This window comes from Miniopterus schreibersii (genome assembly GCF_964146895.1).
Source record: "Miniopterus schreibersii genome assembly, chromosome: 19".
Classification (NCBI taxonomy): Eukaryota; Metazoa; Chordata; class Mammalia; order Chiroptera; family Miniopteridae; genus Miniopterus; species Miniopterus schreibersii.
The window spans coordinates 18,424,013-18,441,944 of NC_138119.1; the positions used below are offsets into that span (position 1 = coordinate 18,424,013).

General features: G+C 45.2%; 1 protein-coding gene across 6 annotated transcripts in view; it reads right to left on the minus strand.

The window, feature by feature from the left end:
- The window catches only part of ASTN1 (astrotactin 1), a gene marked incomplete at its 3' end in the record, with an annotated part of 238,558 nt that overhangs the window by 154,311 nt on the left and 66,315 nt on the right, over positions 1–17,932 (minus strand). For all 6 annotated transcript variants that reach the window (XM_081120780.1, XM_081120777.1, XM_081120779.1 and 3 more), the window contains exon 2: positions 676–863. In XM_081120780.1, coding sequence (XP_080976906.1) covers positions 676–863 — 188 coding nt within the window. The remainder of the gene's footprint in view (positions 1–675; positions 864–17,932) is intronic.

Genomic DNA, 17,932 nt, shown 5'->3' on the forward strand with positions numbered 1-17,932 from the left:
ACACCCCCATCAAGCCCTTGCCTGCCACTGTATATATCTTCTAGTGAGGTTCTAAAACACAGGTTCCTAGAATTGTAGAAATAATCTGTTAATTTTTTGAGAGGAAAAAAATCTAATCAGAATCTTCTAATCTTTTTAAAAATTTCAGAATAGGATAAGGGTTACTGATGGTGAAGTTTCTCAGCTGAGCTGGAGGGAGGGACTAGTATCTATTGGAGTGACCATTACTGTAAGAGGAGAGAAAGCCAAGATACTGACTTTCTCCCAGGTGGGGGAAGACAGAAGAGGACTTGGTAGCAGCGAGCATCTTGGCTACTCAGTCGTTTGACAAACATTTGTGGAATGACTATTATAAGATATTCTGATATACCAGTTGAATGATTTCCTTCTAAGACAGTCCCCTGCTCCAGTCTAATATTGTTGATGGTTTGTAAAAGTTACTCCATGTCTAGGCAGGTTCTTAGAGAGAACAGCTGGGTAATGCTGCTGTAGAAATAACTGCAACTTTTACATGACAGGTGGAGGCATACGTTATAAATGGGAAATGTATTCATTAACAAGATCAATGAGCATTATGGCATTGGGTCTTATAGAGCTGTGTCTATGGCACCAAGACTCCTACTGTCAAGGTAACATAAGCTATGGCCTGAGGGCTTCAGGCCACGCTGCTCTTACCATGACCGAGATATGCAGGATCCTCAGCTCCTCTTCTGCTGACTCATGCTGGGGTTCTTCGGTTGGGTCTTGCCCAGGGAGGCTCGGGGCACCGTCTTGGTGATGGATATGAAAAAGCAAAGTGCCATTCTCCAGCCACTGCTGCCTCCAGCGCACCAGAGGGATGTCCTCCGTGTTCCCTGAGATCTCTAGAGGACAGACACCAAAGGCACAGGTCAGAATTCCAACTGCACCCATCCAAATCATCTCACTCATCTTTCTAGACACTGGTATCGATTAGCCAGCTTCAGCGGAAGACAACATAGGGTTCCAACTATAGTTAGGTCAGACTTACTGCTGCTCCAGATCTCAAGGAAGGGAAGAGACCCTGAGAAGAAGAGAATTATCCCCATAGGTTTTTGCACCATAATCTAGCGAGCCAGCCTCTCACCCACCGAGAAAAATACCAGGTAAAAATTCAAGTTCTTCCCCTTATTTCTATGATCAACAGCATCCTTTACCCAGCACAGTTTGAATAACCTCATAGCTCCCCCCTGGGGTAAATACAAGGCTGTTTCCCTCTTGTAAATTTGTAAAAATGTGAGTTCCCTGGCAATTACTCCTCAACAGCAGCGGATCTACCAGGGAGAGAGTTGGTAATTACTATGCAGAGACCTGGTACTTCTGGAAAGAAACATCCTGGGAGGTTACTACAGAGCAACTGGGCTAACAGGTTATTTCTAAAACCACAATCATTTTCTGCATAGTCCACTGGAGATGTCTGATACTTGCTGTGGCAGATAAAATAATGTTTTAATTCCCTTTAATTTTTCTCTTTACTTGTACAGAGCAGAGGTAGTGTACATGGAGAGGGTAGTGAGGAAGCAGGCCCTTAGCACAGAAACAAGCATTTACCCGCTCTTAGGGTGTTAGATGGAGGCACTGGTCTATCACCAACAAATTAGTAACAAAATTCAAACATGCACTTCACACCGTAGGTGCTAAGCTCCTGCTGCAGAGGTCGCTGTGACATGACCCTCTGGCTAACAGTCCTACACAACACCAGATTAAAGCTTTGAGATGGTCCACAACAGGGAGACATGCTCACCCAGCCTCTCCGGAACTTTATTTGGCCCCCAGGCCATTTCTTCCATAACAACTATCACCACTGAGGGAACCAGCGTTCGCTTGAACACACTATTTGGCCAAGCTCTGCTTCCTAAAACTTCCCTTTTGTGAGGCATGGCTTCTCCCAAAATTTATCACCTTTGACCAAAAAAATAATTCCATAGACATAAAAGAGATTTAATAGGACGCATTTAGAAGAGTATTCCCATCAAGTACCATAACCATAAAGAGGAAAGCAATTTTAAATATTTATGGAGTTTATGAATATCTTTCACTATTTGTGCGAGGGCACAAATGATATTCTGCTTTATTTACTTATATATTTATTCATTTATTTAACAGACACACACTGGGCATGTACTAAGCACCAGACCCCATTCTAGGCACTAAGACACGAATCTACACGCAGCCCTCAATAAGTGCTGGAAAGTAACCCCCGTGAATGAACGGGGCGAGTGCGGGAACACAGGAGGAGAGGCGCGCCCCGCCTGGGCAGAGCTGGGCAAGGGGTGGGCAGCAGGCTTCTCAGGAGATGGCACCGGTGCGGGCCTTACATGTAGGTGACTTCCTTTTAATAGGTAGGTAAGTAGGGAGAAGACATGCAGACACGGGTAAGAGACTGAGGAGGAATGTTGGCTGGTCTTCTCAGGGTAGGTCAGTGACAAGAATCTGTACGAGTCACAGGTCACTGGACTGGGCCTAAAAGGCGCTGCTGTGATCGCCGATCTCCTACTGCAGACCAGGGCGAAGACTAAACTGGAGGGTGCGGGGGAGGCCCGGCAGGCGGCCAAGACTCAGCCTTTCTCCCTGATCACCCAGGGGACTCGGTCACCCCGATGGGCGCTGGGCTGGTGAGCTGTGCAGCTCAGGGAAGGACTCAGGGCATCCAGCAGGCTGCCGTGGGCAGAGGGTGTGAGAATGGACGGCTCCCTGCATGCCCGGCCTGGCTTTCCCCAGGCACAGCCCCATCTGTTGGGGAGGAGGTGACACAGGCTTCCCGAGCCACCTTTCCCCAAGGAGGCCTCCCGATTTCCAGGTGAAGACAAACCCTTGGGTGCGCCCCTGAGGGTGCCTGCCTAGGCCAGGAGAAGCCACACACACTTGACCTCCAGTCACAAATCCCCCTGGACGGCACTTAACCCCTCACTCATCAAGCCTTCGCATCAAAGCACCGGGAAGATTCCTCCTGAGAAACATGCCCTCCTCCAGTCAGTCCCTTTCCCATCACTGCTACAGAAACCAAACCCCATCTCCTACCCGTCACAGACATAAGTGTCACCAGCAGTACCGGCTCCTAATGGAGCACCGAGCGGCCTAACTGAACCACCCCGCGCCCCCGGGATTTAGTCCACAGGCCCGGTGCCTCTTCACTCCTTCCTGTACCCGGTCAGGAGGAATCTAGCCCCTCATCACTCTAAAGCGCTTAACAAACTGGATTTTTATCTCCCAGGAGATCCTCAAGTAAGTCAGGCTCATTACCTCCGGAAGCAAACATAAGTCAAGACCCAGACCAAGGTCACCCGGACTCACAGAGAACAGGGGACGAGACGGATGAACTTCTGTCACTCCCGCCACCCCCAGCACACCCACCGTACAACCCGACCTTAGAACATGCAGAGAGAGAGGACGCACTCAAGGGGTAAGTCCAAATGGCCTTTCAGGAGTTTCAGTGATATAAGGATTTGAATTTTTTGCACAAAGAGTCAGCATTCTATGACTTCATTTAAAATTAAGATGTAATCCACATACCCCAAAATTCACCCTTGCTACATATACAACTGAGTGGTTTTTAGTGTATTCACAAAGCTTTGCAACCATCATCACTCTGATTCCAGAATGTTCTCATCAGCCCCAAAAGAAACCCTATGTTCACTGGTTGTACAAGACACCTTTGGGGGAGGAAAGTCTTCTGCTCCAGGGTTCCAGGAGTGACGATATCAAGGAAGGAACAGGCGCAGTGGGAGTACTGACAAAATGCTCCCACGGGGGGTGGGCAGAGAGCACAGCATCTCTGGCCTTGGTACCAGGCCAGCCTCTGAACCTCTGTGTAGGTTTTGCAGCCCATCCCTATGGACAGTGATTTTCCCAGACCAGACTCATCACAGAGGGCAAAGGTTAAAGGAAGGAGGATACCGCGTCTGCCAGGAAGGGCACTGCCGTATTTTAGATTCAGGATAATTCAGGAATGATGGCTTCTTCCTCAGCTTTTTTCCCTTTCTTGGCAGGACCTGACATGGAAGAGCTAAACTGCTAAACCAGGAACTTATTTACTTATGCTATAGCTGCCTGGGTCAACCAATAAAAAAACCACACGGGGCACAATAAATGTCTTGTGAATTTCACTGCGGATGGGCTGAGATAGAGCCTGGGACATCAATGCAATCATGCTGGTCTGGATGTCTGCAGAATACCTCAGGAGGAGGAAATGCTCAGAAATTGCTTTACCGATGCCTGGCTGCCCTGAGACTTCCAAGGAGCAAATAGAGGAGGTGATAAAATAGTTACTCTAGTTACTGCACTGCACAGGAGGCTCAGACAGAGCCTTTGCTATAATGCACTGAACAAAACAAGTGCCACCAGAAGCCAACCCGGTCATCTCAAGATACCACAGGTGGCATGAATGCCAAATTCATCATCACACTTGGAGCTGAGATCTCCAGAAGGGTAAGGCTTTCCTGATTTCAGCGTGTCCATCCTTCCCCTTCCTCACACCTCACATCCCTCAGCACCTCCCAAATTCTGAAACTGCCTGGAAGACACAGAAACTAGGGTACTATTTATTCTTGAACACAACAAATGTTTTTGGAGCAACTGGGTGACATGGTCCCTACTCTTCAAGGAGCTTTCGATCTAGTAAGAATCTGAAGATATGGCCACGAGTAAGTCCTCTAAACAGTAATAGCAGTGCTGAGTGAGACGGTGGACATTGGCTGGGCATAAACTTAGGGGAAGGGGTCAAATGGGAAGAAATGTTGGGAGGTGACTGCAGATGAAGAGAATGGTGTGTACAAAGGAACAGCAGGACAACGCCTGTTTGCAGAACTGAGGGAGGTCTGTTTATGCTGCAGGGTAGAAGATATAAAGAGTAGTGGAGGGCTGAGGCTAAAAAAATGCAGCTTGGTGTCAACTGTGAAAGTGGTGAATGCCAGTTTAAGGAGTTAGGAGCTAACGGAAAAGTACCCGTGGTTTTATTAAGCAGAGGAGCGAACAGAGACACGATTCAGAAGGATCAAGAAGGCCCAGAAAGAGAGCAGCAAACACACTAGATTCAATCAGTCTCACTCTGTGACTCTGATCCTAGATCCTGCAGTGACCCAAATACTGAGCCAGAGCTCAGGAAACCTACGTCTGAAATAACCTTCAATGAATTGTCTAGCTTTGAGTACAGATGAATGTCAAGATCCTTTTATAACTTTAACCATCCATGACTGTAAGTCCAAAAGGGTGTGCTTCACATGGCCACCTAGAAAGGCAGTAACTTCAACGTCACAAACAACGTCCAATCTTTTAAGTCTAACCTGAACACCACTTCTCCTTTCCCTGTGAGCACGGGGTAGACAGGTTTGGGATGAGCCTTTAAGAGCCAGGCCCATCTTCAGACTGGACCTCAAGCTGGTGAGAAAGGTTCTCACTCACAGCGGCACAAGTATGTGGATTCTAAAGCAGAACCCTTGAGCTTCTATGTGCAACAGAGAACCTGGACGATGGCCACTTGGTCAGGGAAAGTCACTCTAGAGAATAACCTGGGGTTGGGAAAGGCAGTGGGAGGGAGGGTGAGACGAAATCACATTTAAATCAGCCTTCGTCTGTGAGCTTGTAGCATTGTTTTTTTGTGGGATTAGCCTAGGACACCCAAAACTTGCTACAAACATTCCTTTTCCAAGCATTACACCTTCCTCATGTAGTCCAAGTGCCCTGCTCTTGCTATAGGCATTCGCTCATGCTCGGAACCCCTGAACTGAGCTGCTAAGACAATAACACATCAGGTTTCAGGCTCAGAACTTCTTCAAAAGATAACGTCATTGAGGACCAGATCCATGATGCTGTCTTTCAAAGAATATGACAATTTAAAGTAAAATACGGATTGGGACTGGGGAAATTCTCAAACATCCTTTTAATTCACTGGATGTCTTAGAGTGGCTTAGAGAAATCCTGACATTTGGGCCCCTTTTCACTCCTGGCAAGGCTGTGTTTCAAGCTGAATCCAATGGGGTAGCCATGAGGTGGCTCAGATGGCAAGGTCAAGCCAGGAAGAAGCATTGACGTGTCAATTCTTTGCCTCACGTGGAGTGCACCTAACGAACTGACTCTGCAGTCCTTCAAGATTGAAGGCGACACCCCTGATGGCCATTACCCTTAGAGACCCTTAGCTTAGATTAAGATCTTCAAAGTTGCTGTTAATTCTGAAAACCCTTCCTTCAACTAAATCTAATCTAGTTTGGGAGGGGGTTCCCCAAACAGAGTTAAAAAGAACTGGATTAACTGGAAGACAAACAAAATGTACCACCCACAAAACTGCTTGCTATTAAGAGGAAGGGAGGGGTGTCCATGGGTTATTAGTTTTGCTTGCCTGTTGTACAGTATTGTGAATGGCCTCCTATTTTTTTATGAAAGCATTATGAGGGAAAGGGAACATCTCTAAAAATAGGGACCCTATGCTATCTTAGCTGCCATTCTGAGTTTCCCTGCGTGATGACAATGAAACTCGGGAATTTAGTAGTGATAAAGCCAGCAGTCCAAAAGTAAGAATAACAAATGGATCTTTTCCATCAAGGACTATCATTAAGGTTGCAAGAGGTAGGCCTGAGATCGAGTTACCCCCTTTCCTCCCATTTTTTTTAACTTTCCTTTCCCCCCAACTCTAATTTCAGAGTTTGAAAGATATTGATGGTAGGCCTACTTTCCCACATGGCTTCATTATAGTCTTCCAACTGAAACTATTAACGTGGCATTAACTTTCACCACCTTTGTAAGAAAATAACCTGCTTAAGTCAGGGGTTAATAACAGCAGAGGATCACTAATTATCCTGCAAATCTTTACCCTGGTATCAGACGTGACCCAAGCCTTTAATGTCTCTGGAACGGCAGCCTCTAAAGACCCCAACTTGTTCCATAAACATAATGACAGGAGCACATTAGCGTCCCGGCCATCTGTGAAGAAAGATGAGGAACAGATGAAAAGCAGACAAAGGAGAAGGGTGCAGAGAGAAAGCACAAAGTCAAAAGAAGTGAGGAAAGGGGGCTGGCCAGAGAAACAACGTGCTTTGGGCTGCGATGGCTGGGCCACCACGCGCCTCTCCACAGGGACCATCTGGCATGGAGTGCTGAAGTGACACAATCCTGCCGCCCAGAGTGAGAGCCACATAAAATGAGGTGCCCTGCTGAGCCTGAATTCAGGCAGCACAGATGCCAGGGACACGATGGTCCGCCTGAAGTTTGTGCCTATATAGACCCGGCTAAGTGAACAACAGTGGGAGACAGCACAGCCACTCAGCATCCAACTGAAAAAGGAACACTTGTGGGCTTCCTCCGTGCCACTCAGTGCCTGCTGCTGCTCACCAGCTCACCCCCGCTCCCCGGCCTCCACAAAGGCTGGAGCCGGGGCTGCGGGATCCTGTGAGCAAGAGCTTAACAGCAGAAAGGCTTCAAATTTCCAGAACCGCTCACCCAACAGGTGCACAGGCGGCTCCTTTCTCAAGTGACTAGAGCCTTTTTGACTTGATGAGATCTGGAATGAAAACTTCCACTTGTGACCAGGAGAAGGACAATCGAATTCCTATTTCCCTGCTCAGTGACATTTGCTCCCAATGGAAAGAGCCTAAAGCAGTAACGATCCAGTGATGAGAAAGCGAATGGCAGGTAAAAGGGAGCAAGGACGGGAAGCTCAGGGGCTGAGGCTCTGTACTCTCTCCGGAGCTCACTTTTCTGATCTTGAAATGCTTGCACCAGAACGTCTCTAGGGACCCCCCAGCTCTAACCCCCCAGTTCAGTGACACAAAACCACACACGGCGTTTGGCTCTAGTCAGACCCCAGAATCCAGTGCAGGCTCAGTCTATTTCTGCCAGCTGGATAAAAGTCTCTGTGAAAGTTTAACAAATCAGACTTTCCTCTTAGAGTCTGGAAGGCTTCCAGCTCAGCTCAGCCCAGACTATCAATTTTAGGGTAAGGATTAGTTGTACAGAAACTCATGATAGTGACCTATGGAAATGCCATCAGTGGTCCCCAAGAAGAAAGACTCGTCCACATACAGATGCCTCCAAATGATTCCCAAAGAAATATTTACCTGTGATCAGTTATGTTTATGTAAACAAGGGTAGTCTAGATTTCAAAAAATTAAAACTTCACCTGATTTCCCTCTGCAACCCCGCCAAGATCCCTTTAGAGAGCTGTACTCTGAAAAATCAGCAATGTTACCATCCTTTAAGCTGCCCACCCACGGCCTCTCTTTTTCCCCAAAGAGGTTGAAGATGGACTAAAACGAACCAAAAATGAGAGCAGGAGTGATGTGAGAGAAAGAAATAAGGACCCTCAATGGTCCATCATCTGTCGTCTCTGGGGCAGGGGCGGGCAGGCGCTGCAGAAAGCAGAGGGTGGCTTTTTAAAGCAGGCTGGTGGGAAGCGGCGAGGCTTTCCGTGGATGCTGGAAGTAGGTCACTGCGCCGCGCTGCGCCGGCATAAACAGCAATCAAGCAACTCCGAGGCACTCTATTTACCTAGCCACGGAGATGAAAACGTCCCCGTGGGGGGACAGCGCAGCCAGAAGGTTCCCGCACAACCCCGAGACGACGAGGCATTCAAATGGCTTATGCTTTCATCCAAAATGGTCTGCTTGTTCCTACCACAATGTGTCTCTGGATCTTTTCAAACCTCTGCAAAGAGTTTATCCACATGATACTCATTAAAGTCTCGTTTGGAAAGGGGGGCGAAAAAGCCCAAAGCTCTTGGAAAAAGGCAGGGTTATCTGAGTCACAGATGTACTGGTAAGAAGAAATTTAAATATACCTATTTCTATTCTCCGCTGCCATCCGATTGACCTTTGTAAATTGAGATAACAGCGCGCATTTAACAAAATCTGACATCAAGTAAGATGTGTAATAATGTTTAAACTCTGTAATGTTAAAATATGTATTTACGGATCATTTCATACATTGTAATGAGAATAGGTCCTTTTGAAGCCTGTGCTTTCATGACTGGAATTCTGATGTGGGCTTTGCACGCCCTTGGGGGCCACGTCCTTGCACGGTGGCACTGAGAGCAAAAAGGACACCTGCGTGTGGAAAGCTGGGGCCCTGGCTGCAGGGCGGTTGGAAGGAAGCTGCCCACTAGACCCAGGGAGAGCTCTGTTCCTCCTGAATCCCCTTTCTCATGCTCTACGCTCTCGTTGGCAAGGAGGTTAGTATTTGCTCTGATTCTCTGAACCTGAACTATTTCAGCGAGGTCCCCTCTATGGCTCTCATCTTATAAAATGGATGGAAAGTGAAATTGATGATGACAAAACATCACCTGTAAATGACTTACAGAAGGAGAATGGACCATTGCCTGTCCTAAACTGTCTTGGTTCGTCTCCATTTCTAATTCTCATGCAGTTGTATTTCTGTTATCATCTGTGATTCAACTCAACAAGTAATGATGTACCTACAATTCACTGGCCCTGTTAAGAAGCCCTTTCAACGTTTATGAGCTAACTTAATCCTCAATAACCTTTTAATGAGGGTATTTATATCTTCATTTTACAGATAAGGAGTTCCAGAAAAGTCAACATACTTGAACTAGTAAGTAAGTACTAAGGAAAAATCCTAGGGTTACTGGCTTCAAGGCCACTGCTCCTTTCCACTATTTCAATGCCCATTCTCTCGCCTTGCAAATCTCAACCCTAGAATAACATAAGTAATGTCCTTAGCATTATCTGACATATAATGAACACTGATCAACATCAATATCATAATCATCATCATCATCAATACTGTTTGTTATTGTCACAATTAGTATCATTCACATGAATTCTAAAATTGTGCAATAATCTTCACAAAGTAAACAGTACCTTTAAATGACTCCAGCTGCTTAAGAGACTTCAAAAATCCAGGAACCATAAGTCCAGGAATCTGCCCATTTATAGTAAGGAACCTGGTCCAAGTTATGCTGGTACATTTCTTGAAGGCACCTTAGCAAACTGAAAACTCTATGGATATCTCTGATAAAACTGCATTTATACTCTCTTAGCTTCAAATCTAGCCACAGGGCTTTCACAGAAGGATACCATGCTATTCATGCCCAGTCAAGGCTGGCACACAAGGCCAGTCCAGCGAGCTTGCTGTAGGGCACTTAGCAAGATGTTCATGAATTAACATGGGCAGGTCCTCTCAAAGGGAGTGGGAGTGGTGACTGGTCAAATGCAGGCGGTATTAAAACAACAGCTGAGCTTCCTTCAGTGGCAAGCTGAGTTCTTTCCTGAAGACTAAGCTGTGTAAGTGCTTGTTATCATTGTTAAAAAGAAGAAACAACAGACCCAAAATGGAGTCGCTTGTGCTAAACCCCATGTCAGCAAACCAAGACTTAATAATATGTAGCCAAACTGCAGGTTCAGCTTCTCCCAGAAATGCAACCTTTAACCAGTCAATCTGGAATTACCCGGTCAGCACTAGTGAGGTCTGCCTGATAGGCCCTTCCCTCCCCCCAAAAGGTGACCTTGCCTGAAAAAATCCACTCTTTGCTATAACTTCCTTACCTCACCTGCTTTTGCCTATCAAAGCCTTCCATTTTGTACAGCCCTCAAAGCTCCTTTCTATCTGCTAAAATGAGATGCTGCCCAATTCATGAATCATTAAATAAAGCCAATTAGATCTTTAAATGTATGCAGTAAAATTTTGGTTTTTCACAGCTTTGGAGGCAGCAATGGAATCGAAGGAGACTTCCAACAGCTTCGGGGGTAATGAGAAATATAGGCATGGTACCCACAAACCCTTTTGAGTTCTCTCTTTCAAACCATTTCCAAAGGCCATGGGTAAGTTCCTCTCACTTCTGAACTCCAGTCTTTTTGGGAGGAGCTCCCGATCTAACTGGCTTTCTAGTCCGGGGTAAGACAGCTTAAACTAGCAGACCTAGAACTCAAGCCCCTAGCCCTTGCTTCAGGCCACTATTCCCAGTTAATTGGAAAACCTCAGCCCTTCGTTCTGTCCACAGATTCCACGTTGAGAACTGCTGGTGGCAGCCACAGTTCACCATTTGTTTGGAATGGTCCATAGTCCACAGTTTCTGGTGTCTGCTTTCCCTAGTCCCCAGCTCCACACTGGGGATCGCTGGTGGTGTGCATGGGACTACTGTTGGCCAGACTGCAATAACATCTTTTGGCTACTGCTGGTGCTTTAAAGTGTCCAAGTTGGTCTTGTGTAGATAAGTGCTTATTACCACTAGCTATAGTTACCACTCGCTATTGCTAATGGAAATCTCAAAAGCCAAAACGTCAGAGAAATTGATAAGTATAGGATGAACATTTAAAAGTTGTCAGAGTACTCACCCCTAACCCAGAGACTCCCAGTTAGGATAAATTGGTCACAGAATGAGTTAGTTGACACTAGGTCACCTGCCTGCCTCAAGAAATGAGGTAGGTGCACTATAAAACAACATACGATGCCTCTTAGGTTATCTAACTGTGCCCCTAACTCTTCACAAATGAACTGAGGCACCTCACTGGTCAACTCCCCTGAATTTACATCAAGTTAGAAAGGACGCACCGGGAGGATTCATGATCCAAGAGTCACTTCCTTCGGTAGGTCCTTACCTCCCTGGTTAGGAGTAAAAGTAAATAAGCTCTTGAAAGTATCACGGAATCTGTTAAAATAATACCTGCCCAACAATCCTTAGATTCTCTGGCCAAAGTTGTTTTTGATAACAGGATAGCCCCTGGTTATCTTTTAGTTGAGCAAGGCGTCTGTGTTGTGGCCAATACCACCTGCTGTACCTGAATTAACACTTTCAGGGAAGTTGAGATGACTGAGCAAGCTTTAAAAAGGCTTACAAATTGGAATGTTTGTCTTCCTTTTGTTAAGCTGTATGAGTTCTTTATATATTTTGGAAATTAACCTTTATCAGATGTATCATTGGCAAATATGTTTTCTCCCATAGAGTGGGCTCCCTTTTCATTTTGGTGATGTTTTCTTTTGCTGTGCAGAAACTTTTTATTTTGATGCATTTGTTTATTTTTTCCTTTGTTTCCCTTGCCCTAGGAGATGTATCAGCAAACATATGCTGTGAGAGAGGTCTGAGATTTTGCTGCCTATGTTTTCTTCTAGGATTTTTATGATTTCACGACTTACATTTAAGTCTTTTTATCCACTTTGAGCTTATTCTTGTGTACGGTGTAAGTTAGTGGTCTAGTTTCTTTTTTTTTTTTTTTGCATGTACCTGTCCAATTATCCCAACACCATTTATTGAAGAGGCTGTGTTTACTCCATTGTGTACTCTTGCCTTTGTCAAATCTTAATTGAGCGTAATGGCTCAATTAAAAAATGGGCAAAGGACCTAAATAGACACTTCTCCGAAGAGGACATAGAGATGGCCAAGAGAGATATGAAAAAATGCTCAGAATCACTAACCATCAGAGAGATGCGAATTAAAACAACAATGAGGTATCACCTCACACCTGCCAGAATGGCCACTATCAACAAATCAACAAATGACAAGTGCTGGCGAGGGCGAGGAGAAAAGGGAGCCCTAGTGCACTGCTGGTGGGAATGCAGACTGGGGCGGCCACTGTGGAAAGCAGTCTGGTAAACTAAGAGTCTGACCAAAAGGGGGATGTGGTTAAACAAAAGAAAAAGAAACAACAGGCCCCAAATGGACTCGCCTGTGCCAAGGCCCGTGCCAGCAAACTGAGACATGACACCCACCTCATTCGCAGTTTCAGCCTCTCCCAGGAATGTAAACGGGAACCGATCTGGAATTACCTGGTCAGCACTGGAGGAATAATCTGCCTTATAGACCTCCCCCTGACCTTCCACCAAACGATGGTGACCTTGCCTGAACCAATCCTTCTCTGCTAGAGAAGCGTCCTTGCACTGCCTCCTTCAGCCTGTAAGTCTCCCACTTTGCACAGCTCCTCAGAGTTCCTTTCTAGCCGCAAGATGGGACACTGCCCGGTTCATGAATCATTAAATAAAGCCAATTAGATCTTTAAATTTATTCCGTCGAATTTTGTTTTTTAACATCATAAATGCCAAGAGCTATCGATTGCACTCAAGTGGAAGCTTGCATTCCCACCCGGACCTTGGGGAACAAGGCTTTTCGCCCCCCCTCCTGCAGACCTGCGAGCTCACCTTGCTGACCACGAGCACTGGCTTCTTGCACATACGCAACTGGGGAGCCCAAAGCTCGGGGTGGGCCAGTCAGCTCTCCAGGCTTCCTCTCAATCATTTCCTGTTACAGAAAAGGGGGTCGAAGTATCTGTATATCAAATCATCACATTGCCCACTTTAGATAGGTACAAGTTATTTGTCAACTATTTTTTAATAAAGTTTGAAAAAAAGAAAAAGGGGTCTAAGCGACTTCTAAAGACTCTTCTCACTCTAAAACTCTTTGATTTTATTTTTTAATCTTCCTATGACCTGTAGTTGCCACACTGGGGGCTGAACCTTAAGTCCCTAACAGTGAAGATGAGAAGTGGTAATAAGCTTCTGTATCTTTATTACATTATTCTGCCTGAGAAAGGGAGTGGAAATCCCTTTCCCAAAAACTGGAGCAAGTAAAGAATTCCACATGGTAACTTGCAAAGGTCTTTCTCATCCCCCCTCTTTCCACTCTTCAATCCTGTGTGGTAGGTTTTACAGAGTTAGAATCCGACAGCCAGAGGGTAAGGGAGGGTCAGAAGAGCAAGAGCTCATGAGATGGAGATAACAGGGCAAAAAATCCAGCCTTCCCACTCCTAGCACAGTGCTCTTTCCACCAAACTGTGCTGTCTACCAAAGCGATGTTTATTTATACTGAGAAATCATGAGCCACTCTGCCTGCATTTCAGCTTAATGAATTAGATACGCAGAAGTTACACAGCAATAGTAAACACCGTCAGGAGTTTGAAGAGTTTGGGCTTCTAGACCCAGGAGTGAAATTAAATGATTAACCAACTCACACTAGGGTATAAATCACGTAGGAATCTGATGTAATTTCCCTGGGACAGACTCCCCTGGCGGATCAGATCTGCTTTTTCCTAGATTCCAGTTACCAGTCTGAAGACTTTCTTGACACGGCCTTGAGACCATTGCTGCAGGCTGACCTGTGTAAACGCTCATTACAAAAGGGGTGAAGATAACTAAATGACCTGACAGATATCCTGTGGAAATGCAGGTCTAGCCATCCCGTCCCTGCTGAGTGAATGATCGTGATTTAAAAGAAATACAAAGGTCACTTGATTGCTAAAATATGTTGCTGCTCAGCTGGGAATAACATGCCATGACAGTACCCCTTGCTAACCTCTTTCCACTCTCCTCTCCCCAATCCGATCTTAATTCTAAAGCCCTCCCTTCTCACAGGCCCTCCATACACAGGATAACCATTCAGGGGCTGGCAGTGAGAAGGGGGGGGCCATGCCTTCTTCAGGAAGGGTGCATTTTAGCTGGCACCGCCTGCCATTTTGCCCCCACCAATACCACTGCCCCCCATGCCTACTTTCTTCTCCCACCCTTTCTGTGCAGGTCTGAATCTGTGTGTTTATATTATATGTGCTTCACGGCACGAGGGATGTTTTCCTCTTATTCTTATCTCTGTTTACGAGACTTTTCATTCATGCTCTGTACAGGCCTAGTGTTCATGATGTGACGATCAGGCTGAATCTGACAAGAATAAAGTAGGGAAATTGATAGTTGTTATTATTTTTTCACTATAACTAACTTACACTGAGCACTTACTACGTGGCAGGTAATGGGGCTAAACACATACATTCTCATTAAGCTATCTGATGGCCGATAAGGTAGGTACTAATGTTATCCAGGACTCGGAAAGAGAGGCAAAAAGAGGTCCTAGGACTAAGGCGCTGTGACTCTAGGAAAGGAACACACTCTTCCTGAAGCCTCACTCTTTCCCTTTGCTTATTAGTAAGTGATAGTCCAGTGAGGGGTCATCAGCATGCAGGCCAACGACTCGACTTCAACTCCTGCCACCAATGACCAAGGAAGAGGCTGTAGACACACTGTGTGAGAGGTGAGTGAGGCAGTGTCTCTGGTCTCATCTGCATGGTCATGAGAATGGGAAGGGGGGCATGGGAACTGGGACCTGATAATCCATCTATAGCTTCTCTTCCTTTGACCTTGATCAAGTCAAGAGCAAGAAGGCATTGTAGGGGTGCATGGACCAGAGCCAGGCCCCAAACACACACTGTCAATCAATGCAATATGCAATAGCTAATGCTTAGGAAGCATTTCCAATAAAACTGGCACTACCCAAATGCTTTTGGTTCATTTCATTTTCACAACCATTGTATGAGGTGGGCAACAATTACAGGTGAGAAGGTTAAGTGACTTGCCTAGCATGATACAGTTAGCAAGGAGAGGAGACCGCATTCAAATGGGATATCTACCTTCAGAGTCTGGGTTCTGTCTCTGCCTCTTATTATTTCTCTGCTTCTTCCCTATGGGGCATCCTACTATATGCTCCCTCTTATAACACTAATATCTAATCAACATTCTTGGTCACTATGTGGTCCTTGCCCCTATTCTCTTAACTTCTGCCATAGCCTCATTACTATTAACTGGAATTACATTTTTTCTGGAGTTTAATTTTCCATGAGCAGCAAAGCTCTGAACATACTTCTATTGCAAGGTGAGGCCACCATGGGTAGTCCTTCTTAGCTGATCCTGGCATACCCCACCTGTACCAAAGATCAAGAAATTAGCAAGCAGAGGTGACACTGACATTCCTATTTCTCTCTTAGAAACTCTGGCCCATTAATGAGAGGCTGTAACAAAACTAATGTTAATGGAGTCTTGCAAAACGAAAAAATAAAGTGCTGGGTTTTCTGTTTCTGGTGTATAGGAGCACCCCCTAAAGAATACAGCTATTCATTCCATAATCAAGCCCTTGGATTGAGAACAGGAGTGAGGGTAACAGGAATGGGCAGATGATTGGACCCGAGTCAGGACACAAAGGCAGGAACTTAGGGTCAGCTGTGTAGTGCTGATGACTTCTCCTTCTGTGGCCAGAAAGGCACAGAACCCAAAAGCAAGTCTTTGCCTGTGGGCACCTACCCTCCCTGACATCAGTCTTAATTAAAGCTGAGGTCAATTTCAGCTTCTTAGAAACCACATCTTCCTCATTCGTTAAGTTCTCAGTATCTTTTTTGTTTTGTCTGCTGCATCTATATTTCCTGATGACACCACACTCTGGGAATTAAGTTCCATATGAATAGTATCTGCTGGGTGAACCAGTACTTCCTTTCATTCACCCTGAACTTGCCTTTGTTGAGTTTTAAATAGCGCTTCGAGTCCTAGCAGTTGAGTGTTTTGTCAACATGGTCACATATACCTTATGTGGTAAATATAGATCACAGTCCTCTCAGTCTTGGCCTTGGATCATTCGTATTTCTTTCATCCTTACGTGGCTGTTGTATCTACTACGTCAGGATTTTTGTTCTCTTCGCACAGCCACGCCCACTTCCTACTGCCCAGGGCAGCTGCCTTTCTGTGCACTTTCTGTGGGCTCATTAAATGTGTTCCCTAGAGAGCAGTCATGTAGCAGAGCAGAAACAGGGAGGATTCTAATGCGGGAAAACCTAAGTCAGAGACAAGGCTCCTGCCTCGGAAATCTTTATGCCTCAATTTCTCTATCTTCCAAAAAATGGTCATAATACAAACATCTACCTCACAGGGCTTGTTAAAGTGAAAATGCACATGGAAATGCATCAAAATACGAGAAATAGGAGTTGTCCTTATCATTAATGTTAACACAGTCATGAAAGATTAGTGACAAGAATAACTTATTTAACTCCTGGTGAAAGAAGCCGATATGATTCTACGGGAGTGTGGAGCTCTGTTGTGTTTCCTGTGCCTTTCAGACGACATTGTGCTTCCCTGTTTTAGCCAGGACAGCATGTCGGGTCGATGTTTTCAGAGAATGATTTTAATGAACTCTAGGTTCTTTTCCTGAATCTTTAATGAGTGACAGAGAGCCTTTCATTTTATAACTAGAGCCCAACTCTTTATCTGGGAGAGCATTACCTTAATGACATAAAAATCACCTTCCTCTCTCCTGTCTTCTAACAGAGTCTAATGATCTTGAGGTCAGCCTCCATCATCTCTGCTTTTTAGTACATAAAGCTTAGTATCATCCTAATCATGTACGAGACTGTTAATTATACTGCCTTTTGTAACTGAGGCTCCATGCCCACCAAAAGGGGTGGTAACTTACCATTTTAAGAAAATAGATTCTAAAGGTAGAACCTCCCAAAGCTTTTCTGAAAATCCAAGTAGATCCCCTTGATCAATCAGCAAGCATGGAACAGTGAACATTCCGACTGGATTTCCCTTTAGATCCCTACTGTTACCATGCCCTCCCCCACTGTGTCCACCCCTTACGCTCAAGCTAGGTTCAATCGGTGTCAAAAGAGTCACAGATCTCATTCATCACCATCAACATTGGTGGTTTGCCCCCGGTAATGGTTCGGAGTCCTTACAAATGGGCATGGTCTGCCAGATGAGGTTGAACTAGGTATTTCTATACCACTTTCCCCAACATCATCTCTGAAATTCTTTAGGATGTATGGTTGGATCATATATAGCACCAGTAATTTATTCTTGTTACCTGGTTTGGAGTATTATTACTTAGTAGCCATTATTACTCATTTTATTACTTCAACTTCAGGAAGAAAGATGTTGGTTGAAATTTCACAAATTCATTAGGAAAACCCAAGATAAGTCATTCTCTAAGTTACTTTTCTCTCCCCCTCCCCCTACAATCATGAAAGAATGTGAGGGTTTGCTGACTGGCACCACTTCTTTCTATCTCGTGGGGATCTCTTACACCCCTGATGGTTCCAAAAATCTATTTTTGGTCAATTCATTTCTATTTAACACACATTACTTCACATGTAGTCATTTAATAATCTATTCGAGTTTTCCAGATCCTTGCTTTTTAAATATTTTTTGATATTGAAAATGTTCCATTGGC